General features: G+C 36.2%; 1 protein-coding gene across 1 annotated transcript in view; it reads right to left on the bottom strand.

Moving 5' to 3' along the window:
- Positions 1 to 745: 745 nt before the first annotated feature.
- Positions 746 to 25,892, bottom strand: part of LOC149542245 (alpha-L-arabinofuranosidase 1-like) — a 146,758-nt gene continuing 121,611 nt past the window's right edge. The window contains exons 11-17 of the mRNA XM_089797247.1: positions 4,090 to 4,208; positions 3,884 to 3,955; positions 3,712 to 3,815; positions 3,252 to 3,308; positions 2,842 to 3,046; positions 1,294 to 1,440; positions 746 to 1,165 (exon numbers count right to left, since the gene is read on the bottom strand). Of these exons, the coding sequence (XP_089653373.1) occupies positions 1,046 to 1,165; positions 1,294 to 1,440; positions 2,842 to 3,046; positions 3,252 to 3,308; positions 3,712 to 3,815; positions 3,884 to 3,955; positions 4,090 to 4,208 (824 nt within the window). The 3' untranslated portion in view covers positions 746 to 1,045. The remainder of the gene's footprint in view (positions 1,166 to 1,293; positions 1,441 to 2,841; positions 3,047 to 3,251; positions 3,309 to 3,711; positions 3,816 to 3,883; positions 3,956 to 4,089; positions 4,209 to 25,892) is intronic.

Below are 25,892 nucleotides of genomic sequence, written 5' to 3' on the forward strand. Positions count from 1 at the left end.
ATTTGCATTTAGATAATTGCACTGTTAGAGTGTGTTAGTATACATCAATATGTAAATTTGTTGAAGGCACTGTTGCAAATGGAATTCAAAACTTTGCATTACGTTGTTCATTTCATTTATTGTCAAAAACAAAACAAAAAAGAAAATTTTATCAAAACACAAAAAACTGCAAAACAATTTCAAAACCCAAGCAAAATATCTTCATCAATTAGCATTATCAGATCAAAAAGCCAGCAGGGCTTCTTACACTTAAAAACAATTTAAAAACTACACCTTATTCAAATATATGTTAAGAGTTGACAACATTTGTCCATTATATTATTTTTAGTCTATTAAATCAATAGTCGACTAATATACTATTCTAGATGAGATTAGTTGTTTAATGTCTTTTTGAGTTGTGAAAAAAATACTGCAACAATTCCTTATTTAATATAAAAATGTTGTTTAGGCAAGAGCCTACAACACAACAATAAATTGTGAGCCTCATATCTTGGAGGTCTTGGGTTCGAGTTTACTCAAGGTTAGTAAATAATAATAATTAATCAGAATAAATAATAATGATTAATCATGGCTTCGGCCTATTACCCATAACATATATATATATATATATATATATATATATATATATATATATATATATATATATATATATATATATATATATATATATATATATATATATATATATATATATATATATGCGGACCATAACTAACACGAATATTTTAGTTTATGTCAGAAACCATTCACAGTCAATACTTTCACTGATTTAGCTAACCATTATGAAATCTTCCTGTTATCCTGATTTTAAAAGCTACAGATTGTCATCCCAAATAAGAGTTAGCATTTCAAAATTAAAGCAGTTCCTTTCACTTACTAAGTCTTGTGCTGAATTATTTCTTAATTATATGACAGCAATTTTAGGCGCTGCCAAGTCATTTTAACTACTGCAGCGGGAACACATCATGGAAACCTGAACATAAGCCTGGATAAATTTGTTGCTATCTGCAACCAATTATGAAGAAGCAAAAATGTGAAAATTGTTTCATATTGCTGAATGCAGAGCATAATTAATTGGCACATCAAGTTTAATAACAGATTGTGAAGGCACATGAATGCTTGTATCAGTTCCAGCATTTATCAGTGTGACTGCTTTAGGGGCAACCTGCATCATCTCCCACATGCAAGTTGCTTAGAAAAAAAAAGTTATTTTACCAAAATTATGCCACTACTTTAAAATGTTCACTCACAAATGGAAACTATGATTTGGATATGAGAAATCTTCAACCTTACCTTTTTTGGTTGGTCAAATGAATTTTCATCCATCACATGGGTAGATGTTAGAATGGCCATTTTTGAATCGGAAAAATTGATATTACCAGAAAGTAAACCAGTTATTGAGATGGCAAGCGTCAGCTCACTGCTTTCAAAATTTACAGCCTACAACATAGCTCCATAAGATCAGGCATGTGAAACCATTAATATTGCACAGCTTTTAGATTCCCCAACATGAGCTTAAACAAGATAACAAAATTTGAAAAAATTATATAGGAGACACTCTTATGTTTTAGTGACTAATGCTAGGAGATTCTGAAATATATTTAACTCTTCCTTGAATGCATCTTCAGAAATTGTATGCTTGAGGGTAACTATACATAGCATCAGTGATTATTGATGAAGCAATTGAGAATTACAACTAAGATGGACTACTAACCTTATACAGTTTGGCATCTAATTTCCAAATTACCATTGTGTTTTCTTCCTTGTTACCAAATTCAACAGAGGTCCTATACTTTGAGAATGGAAAAACAAAAACTAGCAGATGTTTATAAAAGATTTTTCTCATTTCAAGTGTGGAAAATGGAAGGGAACAAAACAAGGGAAAAAGAATGTGATAATTATCTAACGGAGTAGAGATGGATGACAACTACTTGAGAGAGATTTTGAAGAAACTACTTCCATTTATGTGAGCATATCCTTGAAGATCATAACTTAAGGTTGGTCTCAATATGACAAAATTATAACCAGTCACCAATGAACTGACCAAACAGGTAAGGCATGCTTGACAAGCAGAGTTATGGATCCATTCTAGAGTATTTACAATATACAGGAAAACTCAACCTGGGATTTCCATTATAATACTTAGGACATGTCAGCTAAATATACATTATTACATAGCTTTGTATTCAAAAGAGTAAATTGCACAGAAGCATATGAGAAAGGATCATCAAGCATTCCTTATTTGAGAATAACATTCACTGTTAAAGATATACAGGGACGACTATTACTTAATAATTGTCTAGCAACTTAAAGCGAAAATGGTAGTTAAAATAGACATGGAGTCGAACATAGAGGGATAAACAAAAGCATTGCATATTAGAGCTGTGGCAGAGGTCTGATATATTCTGCTCCTTTTTGTGATTAGCATTGTTAGCATCTTCAATAACCCTACTAAATTTTTTCTTAGGAGTAGGGTGTTACTATTTGAAAATTGAAATCTCGGTGTACTCTTGCCATGAAGACATGAGGCTTTTTAACAAAATCACAAGTCAATTTTTTGCCAAATATTCACTCCTTCCTTCTTGCCAGTATAATTGCCCCAACCTCATTTTCTACCATATAATAAGTCTTTTTTTTTGCAATGTTAACCCAAAATAAATATTGCTCACCTTTGTGAAGTCAGAGAAATGAGGGCTATTTCTGTTTTGTTTTAATGTAGTATATGCATAAAAGGATGAATATCTATAGATAGTGAAGCATGCAAAACTATTTAATAAACGCACTTTCTAATATATCATTATATCATAATATATATTTTGTAGCTACTAATAAAAACCACACCTTTACTCTAATGTACTCATCTTCATTCTCTGAGCTTTTCCACCTTATTGCAGAAGCAACCAATTCAGATGAAGCATTTTCTAATCCTTGGATTGAAACAGGAAGAAGTGTAGCACCACTTGACTCCTTGAAGAACTGTTGTACCCAGTAGCTCGGAGTTCCATATTGCCTCCATGAGTCAAATACAATAGCATCTGGGTTCCATCTGTGCCCATGTTCATACTTTATAAATTAAAACTTCCATCAAAAAGTTAAACTGAAAATATGACAGATGACTTTGTGCTCCAATACAATTAAAATAAAATATAGAGAACTAAAATAAAAGGAAACAAACAAAAGTTCAAATAACTAGAAAAGGTATATAATCAAAAAAACAAAAAAAGAATTTCTATAATAACTAAGAAGAAAACCTGCGGTCATTGGAGTTGACAAACAGTGGTGCATAGCTTGCCATTTCCACAACATCACTGCTAGAACCAGTGAAACAGTCAGAAAACATTCATAGCTTCCCTACAAAAATCACTATAAGATGTCAAAGTTCCATTTGATCTTAATGCTATGATTCACAACTATGTAGGGTTTACATGTGTTCTTATGAGATTTTTAGGTTTGTTTCAACCTAAGGGTGCTTCATGAATTAACATATTGAGAATTGAGAAGGACAGATTCATTTTTCTACGAAGATGAAATAAGTCAAAACTCTATAAGAAAAGAGAAAACATAAATACCATGATTAATGTTTTATTCTTCCTTCTCTAGCAACTTAAAAACTAGCCAAAATCAAGCAACAAAAAAATTACATTCATAACAGACTTTATTTCAACTGCAACAAAATTGATGTGACAAGAAAATAGGGACACAGATATAGACCTGTTTGTTTCTAATCCAATAAGAAAGCCAGCTTCCCCAAGTGCTGCCAATAAACTACCTTTTCCAGCATCTTTTCCGGTCACAGCATATTCACTCACAAAGGCCTAAATATATGTCAGTCATCAAATAAGACTCCAGAGAAAATATTCATCATCAACCAAGACAATAATACCTTCGGTCCTGTTCGCATTGTATGATCAAATTTATGGGTCATAGAAAAGATGTTGCTTGCTGATGTATAGATCTGTCAAACAAAGATTAAGCTTGGATCAGTTTCATAAGAGGCAAAACTTACCTATAGGCTATACATGATCCCAAACAAAAGCAAAAATGGCCTCCAACAAGCTTTATATGAAAAATTGCTCAAACTGCACGTACATGAAAATCATATATGTCAGCAGGATGATCAAGTTGTTGAGAAGATCCATCACAGTTGGAGATAATTTTGATATCAGGATAAAACATCCTTATTGCATGGTAGAATTTCATATAATTCCCTGAGGAATAAATGACAAGAATGAGTAAAACTTCAAAGCCCAATACCTGGTAGCACATCTGATATTTTGCTTTGAATAACAATCAGAAATTGAAGAAGAAATCAGTATTGCTTTAACTCAGAACCAATAATGATCTTGGAACAATTGCAGAGAAGTCTGTGAAAGAAGGATAACTGAATGGAGTTTTTATTATTTACATTCTCAGCCTATATTCCAGAATCAAATATTACTTCATCAAAAAGACTCCAATCAGGGTTCTAAAACTCTTACAAGTAATCAGCAGAATTCACAAATTTTTTTGTTTGTCATGATGGAATTTCCTGATGCCAGGACATGGAGCCAAATTGTTGGGGATAGGGAGGCCACAGGCATAATTTTGGGGATGGCGAGGGGACGGATGCAGAGCAGGGGGCAGGGATGTGATGCAAATTGACAAATTGAGGTGAATAGAAACCTTCAAGGCAAAATCTGCAATATAGCATCTTTGCAAGTGCGCAATGAAACAAAAGCAAATATTCCATAGTTTAAGGTTACAACATGTAATTAGACATGCCATAAAGCAAGAGACCTGGTGGCATCCTTGGCAGAGCTGGCGAATGTGGCAGGTTTGTGTGTGAACATTACCCTCAAGTCCTCTTAAGTCTTGGAAATGTTCCCCTATAGGAGATTTAGTTTTTTTGGAGAAGACACGTCCCATTGAAACATTGCTAGCAAGTTCCTTGGTAAGACTCACCTAGACCTAGCAAGCCCAACAAAAAGATTAAGTGAACGTCAAACATAAATGAAAATGAATAAAACCCTAAGATTTCAAAAGCCTGCTTCTTAGTGTGCTTTTTCTTTCAGCATCTAGATTCTTTGGAGTGTGCAAGGAAAGGCATTATAATGCAAGTTAGAAGCATGTTACTCGGATTTTGATCAAAGCACAATGAGGTCCACTTATTTTTTGTTTAGTCCAAGAAGAGGTATCAATCACTTCTAATACCACCGTGCTTTGTCCAAGATATCAAGTAATGTGACCAAGTGGAGGAAAAAATGCAGCAAAAAACGAATTTCCCACCTTCCAACTTTGAGCAGAAGAGAAATTGAAGGCAAGAGGGAAAGTTAAATGGTTGCATCAATTAAGAATTCCATGGTCACCCCTCCTTCATTGGGAGATTCTTTCATTAGATCATAAATACAACATTCCACCACTGACACTACAAAGAAATCAAGCCATGTTAATTACCTGAACTTCATTCCTTCATGAGGCCCAGTTACAATGACAAAGGTATAAAATATAGAGATCTATAAAAAAACAAAAGGGGAGAACCCTTAAAAGGATTGTGAACTTTCTTTAATAGATCAGGCATAACTAAGATCAGCAACTAAGGAGAGAATTTTCTAACAATAGATGGCTTGTGTGACCTTGAATAGGCATGGTGACAAGCAATTGACCCTTTAGAGGTATGGAACGCATTCATGGCTCATGATGGCACTATTCTTCTACTTTTATCCTAAGAAAATGGTAGCTAGGAGCGATGGCCGTTGAATTCATTCATTGCTTTAGAAACAAACAAAAACCATTACCTAGCCATTGAAACAATAAAATTTTGAATGTTGACCAACAATCAATCCAATTGGCATGTGATCCAATGGTGGAGACAACTTCAAAACCGTCATATGGAAACTTTAAAATGTAATAATTGATCGTCTAGATCAATCTTTGTCACATTAATGTGCATTGGTAGTAGGCCTTAACAATCACTCCTACGAAGGAGTGATATGACCAAGTGTCACTTGCCCACAACCCTGTAGTCCTAACAAGACCTACCCACTTTGGTCTTGAAGGCACACAACGATTGTAATTTTGAGATCAATGAGACCTTTCGATGAGTGCCAAGTGTTGTTTTCTCACTGTTTTGCTGAGTTGATTTGGGCCCACTGAGTCAGTTTTGTTGGCTTGTGAGGAGTATTAGATCCAAAACTAGTTGATCTATGCCGTTGGACTCCTTGATGAAATAATGCCCACACTTCTTTGTAGTGCTCTCCTGCAGGTCCCTAGTACTGACCTAAGGAAACATAGCCCCACATGTATGCGGGAAGCGGTATCAAGAAAGAACATCTATGTGCACATAGAAAAATATTTCACTTATGCTATAAAGCAATAAACTTAGAGAGGGAGAAAAATATAGGAGCCTCTCAATGGGTGAAGTGTCAAGGATGAGTTCCAATTGGTTGATGGAAAAGAAGACCCAAGTTACAAAGTAAAAGCCCAACAACCACTTCAAGAAAGTCAATGACAAAATAGAACTCAAGGCTAACCTAGAGAACCAAGGGGTTAGGGTTTGAGAAGAATGAACAAGATTTAGCCCTATCAATCACAAAGAACCATAGATTGCCAAAGTATCAATAGAAACTTTCATAGGGCATAAAATGTCAACAGTTCTTTCAAGGGATTTCAAACTGCATGGGATGCACAAGTGCATAGTGAGCAATGGGGCAAGTAGTTCCTAAGCCTCTTTGGTAGAAACTTTTTAGATTGTGCAAGATTGAGTTCACTCCAACATAAGATACCACCTGTAGACAAATGGATAAATAAAGATGGTGAACAAATGAGTGGAAGGGTATCTTAGGAATTACATTTCAGGACAATAAAGAGCATGGCTGAAATGGCTGCATCATGGAAAATATTGTTATAATTGATGAAACTCGGGGACTCATTTCCGCCGCCAAATCCCCACATTTTGAAGAAGGAAAAGGTGTGGATCCATGCAATTTTTTGGAAAAGACTAAAAATGTCCATTACATAGTTGAGTTCAACAAGCTTTGAGATATTCTTGAAGACACTACAATTGCAGTGCCTACTAATCTGTCTCATAGGATGCAAGTATAGGTTATTCAACAATCCCAAAGCCAACCATATGCTTCTATTGATACTTCGTGTCATAAAGAAGGATTGATGTCAAGACCTTCATCCACTAATAGTGTTGTAGCCAAATCATGAGAGGGCAAGGGGAAATGCAAGATGCAAAGTAGTTTCATAGCTTAATTGTTCAATGTGTAACTTAAGGATGGGATAGATGATGCCATCAGCAAGGTCTTCTTTGCCAATGGCATCCCATTTCATGATATTGATGGCGGTGATGGGAGGACCATCATATGTGACACTAGGTGTGCACAAATTAAGTACAACAATATTAGATAAGAACTATTCCAAGATTAATCTTTTATGGAGTTTGGATGTAGCATAGTTATGAATGGGTGGATGGACATTAGGCATCTTCCAATCATCAAAATCACGGTTACATGTTTACAAGGCCAATACTTTCTTAGGGTAGTTGATTGTTCAGGTCATCACAAAGTTGTCTATTGTTAGTTTGAGCTCCTTAGGGGGGATATCGAGGAGGTTGGGCAACAAAAATGTAGTCCAAGTAGTGACAAATGCAACATGTGTGTAGAGTTTTAGGGAAGTTTATTGAAGCAGCCTACAAATATATTTGGTGGACTCCATGTTGTGTGCATGCCATGAAAAATGAACTCAAAGACATAGGCAAGATTAACTAGATTACAGGAGTGGTCAACAATGCAAAGGATGTGCAGATGTTTATCTGCAACCACCACACATCACATGCCATCTTAGGAGCTTCGTGAAGAAGGATTTCTTGAAACAAGTTGAGACCATATATGCATCCAATTTCATTCTCTTGGAGAGAAAGATTTAGTTGCAAGAGGCACTACAACTCATGGTTATGGTTATGGAGTGGAATTGATGGGCTGAGGCAGAGATAGAGCAAGGGAAAAAGCTGAAGGATATAGTGAATAGTGATGTACATTGGAAAATACATAGAATCTATCATTGCTCAAGCTTTCCAGGTCATGAAATCTGGGGATGGGGACACACCTACTCTTGGAGAGGTGTATGATGTAATGTCCCCTTGTAATGTGACCTTGGAAAAATAAATTATTTATTAAGGTCATAAAGGTTATTAATTTAATTATTTTATATTATCCCTAAAAAGTAATCATACGGGTGATATAATTAACTCAAAAAAGTTAATAAAGTGACTTTAATGTGGAGTTTCATGAAAATTTAATAAAGTTACTTTATTATTATTTCCCTAAGTTCAAACTAAATTAAACGAGAGGAAAATAAAGAGACAGAAAACAAAAAATGAAGGGACAAACAAAAGGAAAACCGAGTCAAGAACAATAAGAGGTTATTGAGATTATGCTTGGTTTTGAATTATTTTCTCTTGGAGGGCTGGAATGTATGTGTCTTTCAATTCAAAAAAAAATGAGGATGGAAACCCCCAAAATTTATCTGGAATTGGACGAAAACCCAATTCAGGTTTGGAGTGGATTCAATCAGGACTCACCTTTGCAATTCACTGTACAGATCGCTGAGGTTTTATATAGATAAGTTATTTCAAATTTGAAGGACCCACATTTTGAGACAATTTTACTGATGCTGCAGGTATATTAAAAATAGTTATACATCTATTTATTGATATATTATTGGTAAAATGTTGAAGGCTTATAATTAATTGTTCATTTGGAAGCCTTGAGAAATTGCAGAGAAAAGGGGTGATTATTATTCTGGGAGTTTTGCAAGTCCAGAATGAAGTATTCACATTGTGAACAAGTATTACTTGGCTGCTAAAAAAGAATCAATTTAATTGATTAATGTGGCAAATGCTCTTATGTCATAATGTTGGAATAATCACACTTCCCTTCGTAAGTCACATCATGCAGATTGGAGGTGGAAAATAATTATTCTAATTGGAGGTTTGAAGTAGAGTATTCTTTTGGAAATTGTGGGGTTTATTTTTGCCAGTTCGTGAGAATTTAGCGGCCAGAAGATTGATTCCAGAAGATGAGGAATCCATAATTATTGTAAGCACCAGATTAGCCACCTAGTTTCCTTGTTCCAATGCATGGAGTTTAGTAAGAATGGCTTCTTATCTCCTCTTTTGGCATAGGTACTCTTGAATGATAATCATAAAACCAATTGTCAGTCTTCATTCAAACGACTACATCTTTGGATGAGATTTAGGTGCAAGATGGAACTTTGAAGAGTTTTTATCATAAACTTACATCTGATCGAGTAGCCATTGCTTTGCATTATCTGGCTTTTACTGGTAATATTGATGCTATTATCTGCTATGGTGTGCTCTCTTCGTTACTGAATGTGCTAGCTGTGTGAGAGACTTTGCTAAAGCTTTGGTGTCAAGGATATTGTATTGTTGGTGCATGGGCATTTTGGTGAAGACTTCACTTGCTGTGCGTGGAGTTCTCTGTAACAACAAAGTCTTCTCATTCATCATTGTCTAGCTGAGAACAGCCTATTAGAGAACTGAAGGGTTTCTGGCAAGCATTCTTGACTCTGTCAGGCTAACTTGGAGATATCATTTGCTATTTGGAATTTCTAAACATAATAATACCATTCTTTGTGCATTTCTGAGCCCTGGATCTGTCATTGGAAAGCGGCCAACATACTACAGCAGTGAGGACAAACCTGGATCGCCATTTCAAGACATTCAAAGATCTGTTGGAAGACATTACATTTAGATTGCATGTTGTTTAAGTATGGCTGGTGAAATTGAAAGAAGCCAACTAGGCCTGGAATAGAAAATACTGAACTTGGTTGCAATGTTTGACTTTAACCAGCCACATGATAATATTTCATTTTCTTCTAATATTCTGTTGTTTGGGGAGTTTTGTGTTTTTCCAATAGTGATGCAAACAAATGCTAAATGCAACTGTGCTACTAAGGAGAGCTGGAAATACTTTGATAAACTAATGCCATGCTTTCTAGAAATTAATGGTGTAACTGATGGAATTGCTGATTTTATTTTGCTTCCTTCAATCTGGGCAAATAGCATGTACAATGTAAATCATACCAGGTATTAGAAAGACCATTTACGCCTTGTTGAATGTCTGAAGCTGCCAGCACCTTCTGAGATCTGCAATAATGAACTTCTAGGCAAAGATTTGGCCCTTTCAGCCTTCTTTGATTCCTCCAAATTGATGCCAGCAATCAAGGTAGCAAGAATAAGTGCAGAACTGAGTAGGGCCGCTCCAACCAGACCTGTAGGCTGTACTGATCAATTCTGGGTAAATATGTGTGATTAATTTGCAAAAAGGCAACCTCCAGAATTGCCATCAATGACTGGAAAGATATGGTGTGATCTGCTTGCAAACTTGAAGAAGATTAGATACACCAGATCTGCTACTATTTTAGTGAATTCACCCCTTTATGAAGCCCAATATGCAAATACCAATTCTACCCCACTGTGAGTTGCAGAGGCAATCAGAGACTATTGATCTCCCTCCAATTTCTTGTCGCCAAATCTCCAAGATGGCTTGTGTTTGGATCAGAACTCTCAGATGCCAATGTGTCTCAATTTTTCATATATGTATCTTCTGAACTCTAATGATTGTTTCCAATCAGTAGCTGGGTCAGGAGTGCGATATCACGACACACATCAACAAAACTTCCTTCCCTGTCTGAGTCAGTTGCCTGCCGGAAGAGTAGGGGTACGTCCCAATCTCCAAGTCAACGAATTATCGTTCTCAGATCATCTTGCTGCTGCAAATGTCGTCTGCAGAGCTTCATATCTCCACCATGAGAAAAAAAATCGATCCTCCATACCCAAAAAATCCACCAAAACACCTTTATTTTTTCAGAAAGGTTTGATCAAACAGGGTTTCCCTCCAATACTGAATCTTATTAAAACCATAGGCCTCTTCGTAAATCAATAATCATGGTCCCCTCTTTATTTAATAATAATTTTTGATGTACTATTGTTGTATGGCTACCCCATTCTCTCCCACTATAGCACAGTAGGACCACACACTAGCATCGTAGGACCATAGGATGGTCACACCATAGGGGATCTCAGCCTGAAGGAAATCTCAGTTCCACAGTCTCAAGTTGCAACCGTTAGCCTATGGACACGCTTCCTCCATGTTTGGTCGAGCTTCTATTGTACGACAGTTTGCATAACAATACTGCTCTGTACAACATCATCCGCACAGCTATGGTGTCAATAGTTCTGAAATCTCAAAATTCATCTACAATTTGTTCTTCCCATGTAGATGCATCTCTTTCTGAAAAGCATCAATCATGTCTTCTGCATGTTCTACAAAAGGAAGAACTTCATACTTAATATACTATAGACCTTGCCCATGAAAAGGTTCATTGGTAGTGTCTCTATCTCCATGCAATTGATTAATCGATGTTGGCTTTGCAAACTCCATGCAAGTACCCTCTTCAACCATGTTGTTGTCATGTAGGCGTATGTTTTCTTCACTTGTAGGTGTAGTAGCGGATTCTTGCATATCCTTATGTGGCCCTTCATCCTCCACATCACTATTATTGTTATCACCAACTTGCTTAGCCTTGTGCAATTGAGACTTCAATTTTTCTTAACAATGCTTGACTACATTATTCACTGGTCTAAATGTCGTAATGGAAGGAATGCATTTGTGATTATGTATAGCCCATAGCATAGATATGATAGGTTGGGCTATTACATCTGTAACCTCAATACATGGAATCATAATGCTTACCATGGCATAAAAAAGTCTTATTATCAAAGTTCTTATTTATTTGACCAAAAACTGATAAAACATAGTGGATCAAATATTGCAATCCCAGATCTAAGAGGAGGTTACTCACCTTGACTTGTGCACAGATCTCCAGTATTGTAAATTAATTAGGAAATGGAATACTACAAATGTCATCGAGGCTCCAAAAAAGTTGTCAATAATCAACTCCAATATCTCTTTCTAATTGTCATCATCATCTAGTACTCGAGGAGCCGAGATTCTCAAAATTCACTTAGACATGTTGTAGCTGCTAGCTTGATTTTCTTGTCATAGTGTCTCAACAAATTGAGTTGTCTTAAGGCGATCCCGATTAGAGCAAGGATCCTCTATATAAATCTTAAAGGTAACTAATTCACCTTACACAAACATGCTTTTAACATATCTAATGGAATATCAACACCATCACTAAGTTCTTTGCCAATCTTTTATAATACATTCACCTACTGCTATTCATCACTAGGCGCCATAGTGTTATTGGAATCCCAAAACACAATCTCCCCAATAGACTGGCAAGATCACCATCTTTGATACCCTATTCCCCTTCAATGTAGCACTGTAGGACAGTACTGCAAAACCATAGCACCATAGGATTGTAGCACAGTAGGGGATTTTGACCTAAAGGAGATGTCAACCCAAAGGGGAACTCGACACAAAGGCAATCTCGGCTCGAAGGTGATCTCGATTGCACAGTCTCAAGTCCCTTGACGTACAGGCCACTTCCTTCGTGTTTGGTAAAACTTGTCATATGAAAATATTGCTATGTACGACAAAATGTCTGTACAACTATAGTGTCGATAGTTATGAAATTGGTATGTTTCGACATGAAGACAAAATGTTGCCAAATGAGGAATATTAATGCCAAAGATATTCTACACAATATAGATTCGCATAAACAACATATAGATGCACAGAGATTGAGATCCACACAGACAAAAAAAATACATTATTGAATAATTGTTAGAAATAATAAAATCGAAATGAACTAAAATTAAAGAATTAAATTAATCCAAGAGAGTTTGTGATGAACATAATTACCATACTTTAAAGAGCTTTCCAAGATCAACACAAGAATGGAGGCACATATTTTGAAAGGGAAAAGCAAAGAAAACCCCTTGTGAATTATATGAATGAGGCAAATGCCTAAGAATGGAGAGAGAGAGAGAGAGAGAGAGAGAAGGAGATAATGAGGAGCCATAGGGCTTATTACATGAACTACATTGTGATTGTGTGTTGTAGCATGAGAGAGAAGCATCTCTTGTAAAGAGATGAGAAGAGGAGTTATTTGTAACTCCCAAGTGAATGATTGCCACATTCATAAGTGTGTGCATAACAAGTGTCATAATCCTCTTAAGGAAGAATAAACTATTTTCCTTAATAAAGGAATTACAAAAAAGGACTTGTCCTCACATGTGGACTAGAGGACAAACAACATAAGGGATACTTTGGTTTATCCCATTTAATAAATACAACCAAGGAAAGATTATAAATTCTAACACCTCCCTTCAATCTTTACTTGGGCAAATGCCATCAAAGGGTATTAAACCCAAATTTTACAATGCAATGCTAAATAGCAGCAACTTGGTCTTTGAGAATGTCTTCAATTATGCAAAAGGTCTCTTCTGAGTGTAGTTAGATCTTCGTAGAGCCGAGTGGATAGGTCATTAAAGTACACCAAATAATACTATCTTGTATGTGCTTAGATGGATTACCAGAAAAACATAGACACAAGAAACAAGACAACTATCCACAAGACGTATTTCATCTTATATGCAAATTAGAAATCCTTTTGAATAAGTATAATAAAGCTCTCATAGAGAAACAATGAGAAAAATAAAACATGTTCCCACAAAGCAATGGAGATGACTTGATATCAAGGTTAAGTATATGCTGAAAGTATTATCAATAAAAAAGTTTGATCAATGTTCTCATGAAAAGTATATTATACTAATGTACTAATGACCACAGACAAGGCCAACTAATGATACTTGCATCAACATTGCATCAATCGCGTGGATATAGACATTCCACTTAATGAATCATCCCACTGCAAGTTAATGGGTGATCAATCCATAACATGCATGACTCATGATCTAAGCAATAAAGTATGCAGATCATTATCACATTAATATATGAAAATAAAGTAAAAGGAAAGAAATGCTGATCAAATTAGTATTATCATGATTTTTGTTAGGATACTCAAAGGAATGGATTATGAGGATTTAACAACATATTGCCTTCAAATTGGATCAAATCATCTGAATTTGGAGAGAAAAACTTCAATAATAACATCCTCTTCATTGAGGAACAAAAATGTCAACCTTTCAAAGTGGAACCAATAGAACCAAATGGAGGGAAACTCCATAAAAATATTATCCTATCAAAGAGGAACAAATAGGATCAAATGGAGGGAAACTCTATATAAAATGAGTGCACACCAATATAGGATGGAGGGATACTCCATGGGCCAGATAAGGAAACTATGTATCAGTTATACTGAGGGGACCTACATAGTTAACCTTGAAAAATTGGCTCCCTATGCAACTCAAAAAAAGTACCTTTATATAAATCAATGGTATAAAACCATAAAGTGCCAACATGGGCATAGAACAATGCTATAAAAGCATAAAATTGCAACTTGTGCAAACCAATAGATCACAATGAAGGCAAATGTGGAAGATAACTCATAATCCAAAAAAAATTTAAGGTAAATGAAGTGATAAATGGAAGGGCAATAAGTAATATATAAATCTATAGATATCAGGTAGGAACTCCATTGAGGGTGAACATGGCTGTTATATAAAAGGAGTTGAAGTAAAAATCATATTAATTTTATACAAGAATGTACTCACAAATTACTAGTCATGATAGACACAGTAGTTGTATATTTATTGGGGTATATATGTGTGCACCCATATGATAGTCCAAAAAGTAAAATGCAATTCAAATAAAATGCATAGCCTATCAGAAGAGAATTTTCAGAAGAATTTTTGGAAAATGAACATCATATCTTGTCGATGACAGAATTAATACTTATTAAACTTACCAATCAAAGAGAATAATTCAGAAAAAAAATTGTCACAAATATAAAAGAACGATAAGAAATGACATTGAAGGTACAAAATAATAATAGTCTCGGAGAGTAACAATACAAGTCTAAGGAAAAAAGTTAAAGCCAAGCGTTACTTATGCTAATTGGTCATTAAAAAATGCTCAAAACTTAAAATAAGATAAAGTAATAAAACGTTGGCAATAAATGGGCTAGCAGCTAGCAGATGACGGCAAAAGCATTGTAGACAGATAACAGAGGAATGAAAGGAGGTGTTGATTGAAAGTAGAAGTAAAGCAGAGAAGTTGGTAAGCAAAAGAGTTACAATGAAGAAATATTAAAATAGTAAAAAGTACATTATTCCTCCTGTACAACCAGCACATGCCGACTTAGTAGGAAGAGTGTCTGCTTCAACCAAAGATCATGAGGAAACAAAGCTCATGCAATGAGCAGAGAGGTGCGGCAAGAGGGTAAAGGAATAGCAGCCATAAGACTCATGCAGAAGGAAGGAGAAATATGGCAGCACCAAGAGCTAAAACAGCATCAAGAGAAAGGGACGACAAAGCTCCCACTCCAGCAAAGAGGGAACTCACTCAGGCCAGCAAGATATATGAATATGCAGCCCTGAAAATAAAATAAAATAAAATAATAGCTCATGCAAGGAGGACAGCAAAAATAATAATAACAGAACAAAAATAATACTCCATAGAGGCTCACATAAGAGGTAAACAAAAACAACAAACATATTAACAATAAAAATATAAGAACAACAAACATATTAACAATAAATGGGTGCTGATTTCTCAAGTTAAAGTGAAGCCCTCCACGGTGACCAATGGTTATAATTACTGTTTGCTGGAGGAGGGAATTGATGGTTGCCAGGCTGTCCGAACACCCAACTGTCAGTCTTCATCTTTCCGAGCCACTGAGAAATAGGAAGATTTCCTAAGGTTTATAGTTAGGAAATACAACTGATTAACTAGTTTCAGCCGATATATAAATCTGTAGTAACAATCAGCACACTGTTTGACAGAATGTCTGGTAGCTAGATTGATATGTAAATTTGTGCTTCTATAACCCTCATACATAACTAGAGCAAGTGAAAGAATGTTGCATTAGAAAAAAAGGCTAGTAGGGTCAGTATTTGACCATCCAAACCAAATGTCCAGAATAAAGGACACGTAACAAAATAAAAAATGTTTGAGAAAGAAAAAAAATTGAAATGCTGATGAACATGTAGAGTGAGCCGAAAGAACCGGCAATAGAATCCAGTGAAACGGTTGAGACAATCAGCAGAAGAAACGGATTAAAAAAAATGGCAAAGGCATTACATAATGATTGCCAAGTTGGAATCAAAGTTTGTTATAGAAAATGATACAGAGCTAATAATAGAATATGCTGGTAATTACGATAGATGAAGAGGGAGGGTGACAGAAAAGAAACGGTTGCTACAGATAAAATGAGAGACATTGTTAATAATATGATGAAAACTTATTAATAAATGATGGCTAACTGTAGAGAATAAAAATAAAATATAAAAAAATTAACAAAGAATATTACTTGCAAAAAAATTAACAGCATTGAATGATTAGCCTGCAACGGGAGATGATACAATAATAAATATATCACTCCCAAAAGAGTTATACGTGGCATCAAAAGAAAGCAGTGCAAGACATAGTTGAGGAGGATAATGATGAGTTGAATAGCAGATTCACTCTAATTTGGATACATTTTCCCGGCCAAAAAATTGAACATCAAGCATAATGCATTTGAAAGGTGCAAGTGAGATTTTTTACTCCAGGTGGATAAGGATAAGAAAAGTTGCTACAAGTTATGGAAAGTGATAGATGTAGCATAATTTGAACATTGCCTACACATAAAAAAGTAAGGAAATTAATACACTGCCAACGTGCTGGCCGGATAACCTACACAGATAAAACAAGGGAAGAGATCACAATTGCAGCATTTCCTTTCCATGATAACCTACAAGTAGTCTTTAGAGTTTAACAAGCAATGGTGTAAGAAGAGATCTGTTGCTTTTTTTTCCTCCCATGCTTTCACAGTCGGCTCCGATTTGATCGATTACATCCACCGAGCGCCATATATTTTGGTTAATTTGATTGATCGGGTTGATCGACAGAAAATCAGTTTAATATTTCGGTATTTTCCTAGAAGAAAAATATGACTTTTCTATAGGGTGAAAGAAGTGAGAAAAAAAAAATTTAATAGATTTGAATGTTATTAAAAAAAATGTGCAGTGATATGTTTAAATAAAAGAATTTAAACCTGTGAGATCTTCAAAAAGTATTAGATATTAAAAATACAAAATATAGATTTTCAACCATGAAATTAATGAAGTAAATAGATTGCAAGAAGATAGAATGAGTATCCTGGAACAAAACAGGTTAGATCGAGGAAAATCTGAGAAAATGAAGGAAAGCCTACATAAACTTGTTAGATCCAATCTAATCCAAAGAGAATTAGTTTTAAAAAAACTTATAGATTGAATGAAGCCTGCAACACAAAAAAAATTAGGAAATGACACTTCAAGTTTCACTCTCAACAAAAAGTCTCCAATACGATAACCTTCACACAAACTCAAAACAAGGATTAGATTGCTCTGATACCATGTTAGAAATAATAAAATCGAAATGAACTAAAATTAAAGAATTAAATTAATCCAAGAGTGTTTGTGATGAACATAATTACCATACTTTAAAGAGCTTTCCAAGATCAACACAAGAATGGAGGCACATATTTTGAAAGGGGAAAGCAAAGAAAACCCCTTGTGAATTATATAAATGAGGCAAATGCCTAAGAATGGAGAGAGAGAGAGAGAGAGAAGGAGATAATGAGGAGCCATAGGGCTTATTACATGAACTACATCGTGATTGTGTGTTGTAGAATGAGAGAGAAGCATCTCTTATAAAGAGGATGAGAAGAGGAGTTATTTGTAACTCCCAAGTGAATGATTGCCACATTCATAAGTGTGTGCATAACAAGTGTCATAATCCTCTTAAAGAAGAATAAACTATTTTCTTTAATAAAGGAATTACAAAAAAGGACTTGTCCTCACATGTGGACTAGAGGACAAACAACATAAGGGATACTTTGGTTTATCCCATTTTATAAATTCTAACAATAATGATAACACTTCAGATTACAATAATTCGAACCAAGAGCCAAGCAGAATAGGGTGAGTTACTCTTACCAAAATTGCTAAAGCCAAGTACGGAGGATCTCTCACCTCCAAAATGGTGAACGGCTAAACTCCAACTAGAATCTGCATACACAAGATAATACCAAATTCACATACCTACAAAAATGACTAACTCGGGGTTGAACATTGGGGCTTAGGTTTTAACAACTGGAATGGTGGTAGCTTCAGAGATGGTGGGAGAAAAAATCTGCAGCAGGGCAGATTTGAACCTTTCCGAAGGCATGAGGGTTTGTTCTACTGGGGTCAAAGAAAAGGCCAGTGGCAAGTGGGAGGAAGATAGGGCCAATATAGGGCTCAGTGGAGGAAGGTTGGGAAGGATGCAAATTGTTTCTAATGAGGGACAAAATGGGACTGAGAGGATCAAAAACAATGGATACCCTGGTCACCCAATGAAGCGTTTCACCTCTTATAATCTGGGGGGAAAAGTGGATTTCAAAAAGATTGCTCAACGCATGCGGAGACCACAAGCAGTGGAAAACCAAGAATAGTAGAGGATAAAGGAACTAGTGCAGGAAAGATGCACAGTAGATAAGATTGTAATAGAGCAAAGTTCTTGGAAGGAGAAGGTAACCATTTTAGAGAGTAATGCTTTCTTTCTAAAGTGGGGTAGACCGTGGCCTTCAATAGGTAAGCTGAAAAAAATGGTGTGATAACTTTGGAAAATGAGTTTTGTATGGTAATTGTGGGTATTGCCCATGATAGGGTTTGGATTCTGAACGGAGGCCCGTATTTTATGGAAGGCTTTGGTTTTTATATAAAACCATGGGTTCCAAACTTTGACCCAACAAAGAAAATCATAAAACATTTTCCTACATGGGTAGGCCTAAGGAATCTCTCAAAAGAATATTGGAATGATTACTATTATCAGTTGATTAGCAATAAGCTGGGAACTTTTGTGAAAGTAGTGGAAATGGTTGATAAGGTTACTTTCCAAATGTTCCCTAGGATCTGTATTATATGGAACGATTTCCACCCTTTACCAGAGATGATTGAACTTTATTCGGAGGTTGGAGTGTGGAGACAACCTTTGTCAATAGAGGAAGAGTTAATGGTGTGCGAGCATTGCCTCAACGAAGACTATGATTCTAAAAGTGTAGGCAAGGGGGGCGCTTGAATGGGAAGGAAGATGAAATTTTAATTAAAAGGGCAATAGAGATGTCAAGCCTCTGGAAGGTGAAGCAAGGGTTCAAGGAGAGAAACTCTCTATATATGGAGGCTGATAGAAAAAATGATTTGATTTTGAAAGAAAGAATAACTTGTAAGACATAGATATAAAAAGGAGTGGGGACTTTCTGATAGAGTTGGGGGATTTTCAAGAAGGGAGGAGAACTCAAAGTGAGAAAGAGGGTCAGCAGGATCCTATGGAGGTGGAAAAAGAGGTCCAAATTTCAGGGGTAGAGATGGATAGAAAGTAAACCAAGTGTTTTCTGACAGAAGGGAAAACAACTTGTGATGAAAGTTCTTCACAAGGCAGGATTAATTCTTAGGCAATAATAAGGGAGAAAGATCAGGTTCAAGGGATGGATGAATGCTTGGGTGAAGGTGGGGGATGGACAGAAGGGGGGTTTCTGTCTTGTTTCGAGGAAGAAGAAAACATGGTGTTTTTAGAGGAGGGAGGATTAGGATTAGATGGTGAGATTTTTAAAGATATAGAGATTTCCCCTATCAGGAACTTGAAGGGGTGTTCTACTAAAGAGTCATGCATGAAAGAAAGTTCAGAGGAGGATTTGGAAAAGAAGGATGGACCCATGGGGGAGAAGGATTTCTTAGGGATGGCTGATGAAATTGCTCTTAAAGAAAAAAGAACACTATCTCAAACTGAAAGAAAGAACCATAAAATTCAGGTGGGGGAAGTCAAAAAAGGGGGAAGCGGACTTTAAATGCATTAATCTAGATAGTAGTGCAAGAGATCAATGTAAACTAAAGACATGAAGGGGAAAGACCCCTTCCCGAAGAGGATGAAGCTCTTATCCTGGAATGTCAGGGGCTGCAATGCCCTTGACATAATGTGTTTGATCAAGAGGGGCCTTGATCAAGCTAGACTAGATGTTGTCCTCTTGCAAGAAACTAAGATTAAAAGGGAGGATTTAGTAGGGCTAAAGAGAAACTTTGGAAGATGGCGTAGTGAGGGGGTTGAGGCAGTAGGGGCATCTAGGGGTGTAAGTGTGTTATGGAAGGAGGATTCGGTTACTGCTATTGTAATGCAACAAGACAGCAATTGGCAGTGGTTAAAGTAAGATCTAAACAGCTAGAAGTGGAATTCAATGTGCTAAATGTTTATGGTCTTGTGCAAAGTAGGGACAAAAGAGAACTTTGGAAATCTATGACAAGTGTAATGGAGGTTAGTCAAGATGAGATGATTGTGTTGGGTGGTGATTTTAATGCTATTCTCTATCTGAAAAAGAAAAGGGGGGAAGAGGTCAGAAATCAATAAATTAGGAGGATTTCTCAGCCTTTGTGACAAAAAATGGTCTAGTGGATATCCCCTTTAAACAAGGCGAGTTCACACGTACTAACAGGAGACCAGGGTTTGTAAATATTGAAGAAAAACTGGATAAGAGTTTTTCGGGGGCTGATTGGACCACGGTTGACTGGATGGTGGAGGCAAAATTTTTGCCTATATATGGTTCGGACCACTTCCCAATTGGGCTAAAGATAAGAGAAAAAACCTTTCCGGATTGATGCCCCTTTAAATTTGAAGCAATGTGGCTAAGGGCGGAAGGTTTTAAAGAATTGATGGACCAATGGTGGAAAAATGCTCCTACTTTTTCAAGAAATAAGGCTTTTGTTGTTTTTAAAAAATTACAGTTCATAAAGGAGAAGTTGAAGGTCTGAAATAGGGAATCTTTCTAGAACATTTTTAGGAAGAAAGTGAAGTTAGAGCTCTCTTTAAAGGAATTAAATGATAGAGTGATTTTGCAGGGTATGAGGGAGGAGGATTTTGTAGAAGAAAAAAAGTTTTAAAAGGAATATGAGGAGATTTTGTCAAGAGTGGTGTTTTGGCAACATAAATCTAGAGAGTGTTGCCCAAGTTGCAGTTCATATCTTTTGCCTTGAGGTTTTGAGTCAAGTGTCAAAGTAATGAGTCTGAGTCTAGATTGCCTATAGGATGATCTTGCTTCTCATCATTCCTTTGAGTTAACTAATGCGAGAATCATATGAGCAATGCATCAGTCCAAAGCTAGGTGATTAGGGTTTTGGAGGGTTTTTGTTATGCTTTATCCCGATGAGAAGGTTTGGATATTCTATTTATTCATATTTTCTTGTTCCTAATAATGTTGAAGGCAAAGATCCATGTTAAGAAGCAGTTCTTCATGAAAGCATTCCTACAGATTTCTGAGAAACCCTAATTCTATGATCAAGTGTTCCATTAAAGACATAACACAGGTAGAATGAAGATATCACAAACATATTTAGAGAAAAAGACGACAAAGAATATCGAGGACAAAGCCAAAAGATGATATGCAGATCATATGAACATCATGGAAACAAGATCAGCTGAATTCGCATAAATGCAAAAATGGCAAAGAAACACAGTCAAAGGTGGCAAAGACTTGAGTGGAAATCAATTCCACAAATCAAAACATGTCTAATTGTCCACATCACCAAGCTGAAAAGTCAATTGAATGAAAGAACGTATGCTATTGGCCAATTGAAAAGTTAGATGCTTACCTGTCATATTGGGTCTCGTTTAAATGAAAGTTAAATGCATCCCGTTGACCGTCAGATCAAAGACGATCTACGGAGGTCGTTATGTTGCTAGATAAAGATGCTCGATCGTTATTCTATGCGACATAGCGACGTGAAGGCACGTGCTTGGTAGGCCATCATCTCTCACAAAGCGTTGTTAGAGTCTAGTCACAAGGTGCCAATGAGGCAAAATAGTTCGACATCAAACAATAAAGTACTGCCACATGTATGCCACGAGGTATATAACTAGAAGGCGGACCCATGATGCAAAGGGAAATTAATAAGTTAAAATCTTTAAATGATCAACATCAGATCAAGACGAATCTACGTTCGTCGCTATCTCGCTATGTAGTTGCTCGACCGTTATTCATAGCGACATAGTGAGGGAACGACATGTGTCCAGTGGGCCATCACCTTTCATAAGGTACAGTCAGAACTCACCTGTCAGCCACGATGAGCTTGGTTGGAAAAGTGGACCCACGCCGTAAAACAAAGAGACTAACGTCATTTTGTTATCACCATCAGATCAAAGAGGATCTACGGAGGTCGTTATGTCACTATATAAAGCTGCTTGATCGTTATTCTATGTGACATAGCAACAAGAGGGACACACAGAGGAAGTTATGAAGGGAGTCATAACATTTTAATCTCGACCGTCGATTTGAGATCAACGATGGGAATTCGAAAATGCAGTGATTGCTAGAATATGAAATACATGGGTTTGGTGTGAAACAACAGAAAATGAAGAATAAACAAATTTCTATAGGATTTTCTAAGACTACATGAAGATGAACAATCATGGTGTGTTTTCAGGAATATCATAGATTCAAAATCATCAATAGAAGAGATAGCATGTGCTCATATCACGATATAAATTGGATATTTCCATATTTTATTCTTTATTATATGACTGTTGCTTTGCCAGAATTTAGAAATGATAACAACAGACTATAAATGTAACCTCATTTGATAATACAAAGGTCAGCAAACTTGATGGTGAATGAGTCTGTAATTCCATTTACTTTCTGTTTACTGGTCATGTTTTGTTACCCATTCTTAGATTAGTTCTGCATAAAGAGTTGAAAGACAATTGTATGTGAATCTGTGATAATCAGGTGGACTCCATTTCATTTTGATGTTTGCAGTGAAAGTGATTCCATTTACTTTCCTCGTATATTATTCTGCTTCCTCTCTTGTTCATTTCATATCTTGTTAGATAGTTTCATTGGGAAATGAAAGATAAATGTATATGAATCTATTAGTTATTGGTTGGATTCCATTTCATTCAAGGCTGATAGTGAAAGCAATTCCATTTGCCCTCATGTTCATATCTCTTCTTTCCACTTTTGCATTTAGATGGTAAATCTGCACTTAGGAGTAGGAGTAGATGTTAGAAGAACTTCAAGGTAGCTTGTGATATCTATTCCACTGGGTGTTATAAGTTGCCCAAATCTATTTTTGCCTGGGGTGCTTGTAGTTATGAACATCTTGGTTTATCCTTTTTTGCTCTCAGGTTAAGAGCATACCCCATATTCCAATGATCTATTAAAAACATAATTCATTACATATATTGCATATAAGGGAGTTGTACCTTATAATCCAAAGGGCAATGATATAACACATACACTGACCCATTTGTTGGTAAACATCCTTTTGTCTCTCCAAGCATTGGGTATCGAAGAGTCAAGATTATAAAATCTAATAGGAGGACAAACTGTTAACCAACAAAGAGACATGGCTAAATGAAGGTGATAGACACAAAAAATTCTTCCATAATTCAGTTAAAGTGGGAAGGGCTCATAACAAGATTTTCTCCATTGTAAATTCATAGGGTATCTTAGTGAAGGATCTAGAGATGCTAAAGCAGAAAGTTGTCTCCTTCCAAAATAAAGTAGGCTGGAGAAAAATGACGTGGAGTAAGAGGCCAAAGCTCTAGAGTGCATCCCAAATTCTGTAATAGAAGATCAGAATAGGATGTCATTTGCAAAAGTGACAAAGGAAGAAGTGAAGTGCGCCTTATGGGGTCTAGTAAAGGATAAAAGTCTTGGGCCTAATGGTTTTACAGGGAGGTTTTTCAGGTTTTTCTGGGATTGTTCGAAGCATAAGGTTTGGGAAGTGGTTGAGGAATCAAGGATAGGTGGGTTTATGTAGAAAGACTTAACACTTTCATAGCATTAGTGCCGAACAAGGATGCATGCAGGACTTTTGAGGAGTTTCGTCCTATATCTTTATGCAATACTCTCTATAAAACTATTTCTAAAGTCATAGCAAATAGACTAAAGAAGGTGTTATTCTTTGTGATCTCTTTGGAACGAAGCGGGTTTGCTCCAAGAAGATCCATATTTGAAGGTGTTATTATAGCTCATGAAATGATGCACTCTATTAAGGTAAAAAATCTTAGTAAAATAATGGTAAAGTTACATATTAAAAGAGCTTATGACGAAGTAATTAGGGATTTTCTATTGAAAGTCTTGGCAAAATTTGTATTTAATTTAAGGTGGATCCGTTGAGTAAATGGTTGTATTGGCTCAACAAGGTTCTCTATTTTAATTAATGGAAGTCCCCAAGGTTTTTTTGAAGTGGAGAAAGGTCTAAGACAAGAGGACCCATTATCCCCATTTCTTTTTATTATTTTAGTTGATGTTTTGAGAAGGCTGATTGGGGTGAAAAGGGGAGAAGGGCAATGGAAAGGAGTAAAGGTGGCAGATGGGGTGGATGTTGTTACACACCTTCAATTTGTAGATGATACATTCCTAACAGGGGATGCCTCGGAAAGAGAAGCTAGAATTATGAAGAGGACTTTAGAATAGTATGGGAAAGTGTCTGGATAGAAGATTAACTGGCAAAAATCAGAGATCTTTTTCTTTAACACTAATGTTAGTAAAAAGTTGTCAATTTGCAGAATTTTAAACATTAAACAGGTTTCGCTTCCAAGTAGATATCTTGGGGTCCCTCTATTCCAAGGAAGAAATAAAGGGGAGGTTTGGAAGAGTTTAGTTGAGAAGTGCTTTAAGAAGATGGAGGGATGGAAAGGAAGATAGCTATCCTTGACAAGGAGAATTCTGATGTTAAAATCGGTGGTGTCTGCTGTTCCCATTTTCTCAATGATGTGTCTTAATATTCCTAAGAAGGTGGTTAGTAATGTAGAAAAATAGATGCAAAGGTTTTTTTGGAGTGGGATAGTGGAAAGTGATAAAATCCCACTGTTGAGATGGGATAAGATCTATTGGCCTAAAAAGTTTGTAAGAGCGGGCCTAAGAGACTGGAATTTAATGAATGTGGCTTTAGGAGTGAAATTGTTCTGGCAATTGTTTATAGATTCGGAGTAGTTATGAACTAAAATTTTAAGGGCCAAATATTTGGATTCTAATGATGGGGCAAGGATCTTGACAGTTCACAACCCTTTAAAGGGATCAGCTATTTGGAACTTCATTATCTCCTATAGACATGTTATCACTGATCATATATCATGGAGGGTTGGAAATGAGCGTCAAGCAAATTTTTGGCAGGACCCTTGGAATGGCTATAAGGTTCTTAATGAGGAGTGTCAAGATATGGAGCTTAAAAAAAGATTGTTTGATTTATGGGGATGTAAGGTCAAAGACTATTTAAAAGAGTCAGAAGGCTTGTTGGGAAAATCCGGGCTTGAAAGGATTGGAGAGTGGAAGCTCTATCCCTTCAACAACAACAATATTTACAAGTTGTGCTTCCAAAGAGGAATCTCTTCTTAACAGGAAGAAACGACAAGATTAAGTGGTGTGCTTCAAGTTTGAGCGAATATTTTGTAAACTTAGGTTATGACTTATTATCACAAAGGGTGGAATTTCAAAGCTAGGGACTTATGTTAGCATAAGGATATTTTGCCAAAAGTAGGAGCTTTTACATGGCTAGCAGTTCAAGGACGTATTTTGATTGGTGAGAGGAAAAGGTTAGGTTTTCAAGGTCCATCGCGATGTGTGATGTGTCTTGCGGAGGAAGAATCAATGGATCATTAGCTTTTACATTGTGAAGTAGCAGCGGAGTGTTGGAGACATGTGCAAGTTAAGTTGGAATCGCAAGGGTCCTGGAGAAATACTCTTGTGGATTTCTTCTCGTCATGGCCACAGGTGAGAAAGAGGAGCATGCTTGAAAATGTGTG

The sequence above is a fragment of the Cupressus sempervirens genome, chromosome 8 (genome assembly GCF_028749045.1).
Source record: "Cupressus sempervirens isolate cs-2001-9-10 chromosome 8, ASM2874904v1, whole genome shotgun sequence".
NCBI classification, from domain to species: domain Eukaryota; kingdom Viridiplantae; phylum Streptophyta; class Pinopsida; order Cupressales; family Cupressaceae; genus Cupressus; species Cupressus sempervirens.